Below are 6,682 nucleotides of genomic sequence, written 5' to 3'. Positions count from 1 at the left end.
TTCACATGATTTGCATTCAATGGTTAAATGCCATCTTTTGACCTGGTCACCTTTTGTAAGCAGGGGGGAGAACAGGTGCCCCAGTGCTGCCGTAGGGCTGTACAGTGCTGGAGGAGTGCTGTGTGGCTTTCAGGGACTCTGTCAGTGTGTCACTTTGAACAAAAGCCCTCCCCAGATAGAACACAATCGAGTGAAAACAGCTTTGCACCGCTGGCTGTAACCTCATAATGAGAGCTTAGTATCACAAGTGTGTACTGTGAACGAGGCTAACACCGAGTATCATTGACTGCTATGGCAATAATGCGGTTGGTCTTTTCTTTTATTCTCAGTTTTATAACATGACATCCCAGTGTTTTCCAGTTCATGTTATTGTCTCCTTATGCACATATAGTATACTGTATGTCAACAATCATTACATCAGGTCTGTTATTTAAATGTAATCTCCTAATGTCTTACAGCCAAGACAAGACCATATAGCCAGCAAGTGTAGATGTTCAGTGACAGAACTAATCAGAATCATGTTTCTCCCTGCTTTTCTTATTTGGGAAGAGGAAACAGTTACTACAAAGTAGGTGGTTTAGTTGTTCCCTTTTCAGTATTTTTTTCTTGTCCCTTTATTTTGTAACTCGCTTTCTCTTTGTTGAGATCTCGTTCTTTTTTCACTTTTTTTTAATTAACTCACTCTTCTTTTCACTCTCATTATTTTCCTTGTTATACTAGTTTGTTCTTTTTACTCTTCCTTCTGTTTCATGATCTTATTCTTTCCTTTTAACTCTCCCTTCTGCTTCAATATACATCCTTGTGCATTTCTTCTTTCCTGTTGCGTCTCACTGAGGACAACTGGTACACTTGATTTCCCCCACCACACATCTCCTTTGAAATAAATGCCTTTCTCAATTTAGGAGCAGAACTGATTATGTGATTTGCATAAAATTGTGAACACCACAGTTACCAGTTAAGTATGAACCTGGTTCTTATTTAATTGCAAGTTAATCTCTTTATCCGAAGTAGGTCATGGCTTACACCTTTTGCACGGCCCAGTGCAGATGCTACAATGATGTCAATGTAAAGTAAATTGGTGCAGATACCAGAACACATCATTCTAGTATCTCATTGGATTTACTCTGGATTTGGAGTACAGTACATAAATATTAAATTTGTGTCTTAATGTTGCACCCCCTTTGAAAACCCCATTCATGTACAGGTTATCTTATTGCATATGAAGATTTTGGGCAAGGGAGCAGCAAAACAAAGCTTCTGGCTGCAAGTGTTTTTTTTTTGGTTGTTTGTTTTGTTGTAGGCACAGAATGACAACTAAAATGCACAAGAACTTTGGAAAATCTGTGAGGGGTGATTGTTTGATTTCCTTTATGTTTTTTTTTTTATTTTATTTTTTTATTGGCACATTGCTTGTTCCGGTGGTGGATTATCAACCAAAAAAGCAATCCAACAAAAAGGCAACTATTTACAAGTTTAATTAAACAGAAACATGTTACATGTTAGTGAGATACAAAATAAATACAGTGGTCACAAGTAAAGGAAGAGACAAATTAGGTTTCTGGTAACAATCACACATGGAATCCAAAGCACGTTCTTTGTTAAGAATTTCTACTACAATGCTTAATTACAGGAAGTTAATTTAAATACATAATTTAGAAAAAAAAAAAAGTGTTGTCAGCAAAATGATTTTCCAGATATTTCTAAAATTCATACAGTAATCTTATTCCCGTACAGCAATTGGCAAGAGAACAGCTTTCTGTTACTTATAAAAAACTGTGACCGTTACGAAAGATGACACCATACATGAAGAGCCTTAGAAATACATTACTGACGTCACAAAGAACAGTGTTATTTACAAAAAAAAAAAAAAAAATAGATTTTAGAACCTTGTATTAAACAATATAAAAAGAACAACCCCCCCCCCCCCCCCCCCCCAACACACACAAAATAAACATTACACATGCACCAAAATGAGGTAATTTCAAAACAAGATCTACAAAGGTTCCAAAAGACAATCGGTATTCAATTTACCTGAAAATTGTCCAGTATCTTCAGTGAGTTGTACTGCTGTTTTGTCATTCTTTTAATCTGTGTTACAGTGTGTGCTCCTAAAGGCATAGGACAACAAGTGCTGGCCAGTGGAGAATGAAGTGCTCTCAAGTTTGGGTGTAGCAAAGGCAGCTTCTCCACCAAGCATCGCCTCCTCCGAACCCTGTTCTTCAGAATTGGGTTTCTATCTTCACTTTCCGAACCCTACGTTTTTGGTCCTCTCTGAGACAAGTTAAGTGCCACATTTTAGACCAACGCATGTCATTTCTGCTGGTGTGCAGGATATCAGATTACTCACAGATTGGCTGACAGCTCCAGAGCTGCAACAGGACCCTGAAGAGTTGACTGATAAACTTTTAGACATGTCTTCGCTCAAGCTCAGGTAAGGCCAATGTTGTGATCACAGGATTCCATAATGCATCAAACAGCCCCTCAGCACCGAGTTTTACAGAGCATTGTTAAATACCAACTTCGAGCTTGGTATTGGTCTATGGCTCACTTATTGTCACGTCAATCACAATCGTAAGACAGATGGCTGGCTTGATCCCTGAATATGTGGGTAAGTTCATTTAATTCCAATATTGTGAACGTCTTAAATCTGTTCCGTGTCCTGCTGAACGCTCAATGTTTTTTTGTGTGTGTGTGTTTTGTTCATTACACACCCAGGTAAAGGAGTTATAAATTGGTTTCATCCCAGGATGGATCATTCATGCGCTTTAATACTTTCTTAACAAGTTTCTCCAGTTCTTTACGGGCTCTTTGTTCCTCTTCCAGTGACCTTTTGATCTTTTTGTTATCCTGCATTAAACAAGAACATGTTGTCACATTTAAAAACTTTGAATTCAGAAATGTTTAAAAGGTTAAATGAAACGCTTAGGTGCAGGACCCACGCTTCTTGTTGAAATGGTCACGTGTTTAAATACAGTTCAGGTGCCAATTTTGACAGGATCCATCAACCAATTTGATAGGGGAGGGATTTATAGAAACAAACTTGCAAGCTCACATTGATTTTGAACAGCATTCCCAAAAGTCTATTACTATTGGGCACCCCAGAACAAGATGTTGTACCTACCAGGCTCTAATCATGCCATAAAAATCTACAGTGCCTTCCAGGGTAAAAAACAGCAGTAGACAGTAAAATGCACTGAAATGATTCTCACTTGTACATCAATAAAATGTGCAGCAATGAGGACATCTTAGTGTTTTTCTACTGTACCTACCTGTTTTAATTCTTGTACTTCATCCTTTAATGCATAAACTGTGTCCACGAGACTCCTTTAAAAATAAATGTTTAGATCCAATTAATATTGATACACAATAAATGGTAGAACCCCGAGTGTCTAAAGTGGTTTATTCTATTTGTGATATGCATTGCAATTTTCTTTAAACACCAAACAGTACAAAAGGTACAGTGAAGCGTGTTCCAAACCTGACCCATCCACAATTAAAAGGTCTTCGCAAAAGACCATGATGTCATTTTGATTCTTTGTTTTTCACCAGATCCAGGTGTTTTGCAGCTCTTTTCTCCAGTATGAACATGGCAGGAAACTACTTGTTTATGTTTTTTTTTCTTAATTTAAAATGATTAATCATATGGACTAAGCAAAGCATTTAAGTTCAAATAAAAAACTGGATACATATCAGTTTTCTGCAAATCTCCCAGTAAAGCCTGTATAATGATATAAATAAATCTGCTCTTACTTCTCTTCTGTTACAGTTTGACCATTGCTTTTGGTTTCTTCAACAATAATCTTCTCCTCTTCTGGAAACAGCATGTGAGGGCCCGATTCTTTCCTATAACCTGTTTTAAAACAAGAGTCAGCAGTTCGGTTTCAGTGTGGCGTTTCAAGTAACCTTCCGCTTCTGCTTCTAGACAGTTATGCTCTAAGCACTCTTACTAGTTCACAAGCATTTTTGATTTTCATTCTTAACATGCACTGACCTTCCACAGTTTTCCCAAGAAAGTACCAAAAGCAAAATTACAGTAGGGCTCTACCGAATTTAACTTTTTTTTTTTTTTTTTTTTTTTTTTTTTTAAAAAAGGACAGTGAACATACAGTATAATCAATGTTTACAGCTATCATATATTATTTTTCATAATTTCTTTGTATAAACAATTTCTGTCCATTGTGCTAGGTAGTTTCAGTATGGATAGGATGGACCCCCATCTCTTGGGATGAAAGTACTGTCAAAAGTTGCCGGAATGTTCTCTAAATACAGAACAAGTCCAGCACAGCCAGCCACTTCTCATGCTTCTCCAGCACTGTGACTCTCCCCTGCCCAGAATGGATCAATCGCCAATAAGGGGAGCAGCTGTCCAGACCACATCAATCCCCGACTGCCAACAAAAGGTTCAAGATAGATTTCCATGATGTTGTGACTCGTCTACTAGGTACTGTGCCAAGATCCACAGAAACATATTGAAATGTGTTTTTTTTTTTTTTTTTTTTTTTTAAATAAAAAAAAAACACTACTACTGACCTGGGCTGGACCTGAACCAGGTTGGGTTTGGGCCCATCATAGTATACCAACTAGTGTAGACCTTTAACCAATTTACATCCACAAAATTCTACTACATGTAGAACGCTTATGTAGAAGGAAATCATCATGTTATACCATTAAAAATGAATAGTTTAGGATCTTCCATATATAGATATATAGCTTTAGGTTATGGTATATGTGCATTTCTTCCCAAGAAATGTGACTATTGTAAGTCATGAATACAATCACTCAGGATCCAGCCTTTTCTGCTTTCTCCCCACACTCCATGCCAGGAAAACGGAACATGCCACTTCTAAAAGTCAGTTAAAGTGAGCTTATTTTTTTATAGACAGTGTGATTAGACAATCAGCCAGAAGCGTCAGACGACAGCACGTCTATTTTCCTTACAGGTAGTACAAGGAGTACGCCATTTTTTTAAAGTTTATATTCAAGATTTTGGTAACAAAATTACACTTTAAGCACCTTCCAGCCAAAATCTCAAAAGAATACAAAAATGTGTCAGATGATTCCAAAATCATTAGTACAAGATGCACGATATTTTGTCATCCCCTGTGTCTGAGAAATGCAATTATTTAACAATTAACCAACCCATGGTCTTTGTGATTCAGTTAACTAAACAGCAATGTATTATCAATCTTAACCAGTGACTCTGAAATAAATCAATGTTTATAACTGCCCTGTATTTAGCGTTAAAAAGTGTTCTTTAGGATATATTACTGGAATTATACATCTTTACCAACCATAGAAATCATAAAAACAAATCTAACAAATGCAAAATTTATTTCAAATGGTATATTACAATGTAGATGACTTAAATCAAAACACGTCATTGCCATCTGCAAAACACTGACAATACACATACTGTACAATAAATATGCAACATTCAAATATACATACAGTTAAGATTTTTAAAAAAGGCATTTACCTATTTAAGTTGTCTCTTTAGCCATTTGATATAATTAATTCACAGAGAAAATGTCACAATATTAAGACTATTTTGTTCAACTGCAATACACCACACCACATTTGGCAAAATGATGCACTATGCAAAACATTCTATATAAATATGGCCAACAACTTAATCATTTCCAAATTAGTTTCAATTTGACCTAGTTTTTTTTCTGCACATTTAAGCACAAATGTTATTTTTTTAAATGTATTTTTAATTTTAATAAATCCTGGCCATGTGCATTTATTTTGCATAAGCATTCATAGCTGCTCAAAGGCATACCGCTTTCAGTATATCTTGAATATATCACCCAGCAGTACCATCTTATTTAGTATAGGTAATTGAATATATCACCCATCAGTACCATCTTATTTAGTATAGGTAATTGAATATATCACCCATCAGTACCATCTTATTTAGTATAGGTAATTGAATATATCACCCATCAGTACCATCTTATTTAGTATAGGTAATTGAATATATCACCCAGCAGTACCATCTTATTTAGTATAGGTAATTAAATATATCACCCATCAGTACCATCTTATTTAGTATAGGTAATTGAATATATCACCCATCAGTACCATCTTATTTAGTATAGGTCATTATTTGCAAGTTTAAAAATAAATAAATTAATAAATTAATAAATAAAAGTAGGTTGGAGATACAAACCTTTTTTTTTTTTACCTCTCACATATAGTAAAACAGTGGCAGTTCCTACTACTCTTACAATACTTCAGATAATTCAGTTCTAAAGTACCCCAATGCATAAGCAATTAGTCATTGTTTCCAAATACACTCCAATTAAACCAATTAAAAAAGGCTGTTTAAACTTGCTATAACAGGCAGGTAACATTAGTGTTAAATCTTGCACTGCTGATTAAACACAGCAGTGCCGTCCACCCCCGTGGGTTAGGGAGGGAAAACCGGCAGGTCTACTCATTGCGCTACAGCGAACCCTGCCGGCCAGACGCCCAGTGAGCTCAAAAGCAGACAACTGCAGAGCTGGCCTTTGTCCTCCAGAGGCTGGTAGCTCGCTGACATCCACTCAAGTTCCTGGGTGTAAAAGAGGAAGCTGGCTCGGTCATGGGAGAGGATGCCCACTAAACCTTCAGTTGTCTTGAGCTGTGGGGGGAATTGCTGTGATGAGGGGAAAAATGATTGGCCATTTCAAATTGGGGA

The 6,682-nt window shown here is 36.5% G+C and overlaps 1 protein-coding gene across 1 annotated transcript in view; it reads right to left on the bottom strand.

The window, feature by feature from the left end:
• Nucleotides 1-1,918: 1,918 nt before the first annotated feature.
• Nucleotides 1,919-6,682, bottom strand: part of LOC117407020 (rho guanine nucleotide exchange factor 7) — a 47,812-nt gene continuing 43,048 nt past the window's right edge. The window contains 3 exon segments of the mRNA XM_059029145.1: nt 1,919-2,847; nt 3,270-3,324; nt 3,751-3,850. Of these exon segments, the coding sequence (XP_058885128.1) occupies nt 2,725-2,847; nt 3,270-3,324; nt 3,751-3,850 (278 nt within the window). The 3' untranslated portion in view covers nt 1,919-2,724.

This window comes from Acipenser ruthenus, chromosome 8 (assembly GCF_902713425.1).
Source record: "Acipenser ruthenus chromosome 8, fAciRut3.2 maternal haplotype, whole genome shotgun sequence".
Classification (NCBI taxonomy): Eukaryota; Metazoa; Chordata; class Actinopteri; order Acipenseriformes; family Acipenseridae; genus Acipenser; species Acipenser ruthenus.
The sequence above is the reverse complement of the archived record's forward strand: the minus strand, read 5'-3'. Positions and strand labels throughout refer to the sequence as shown.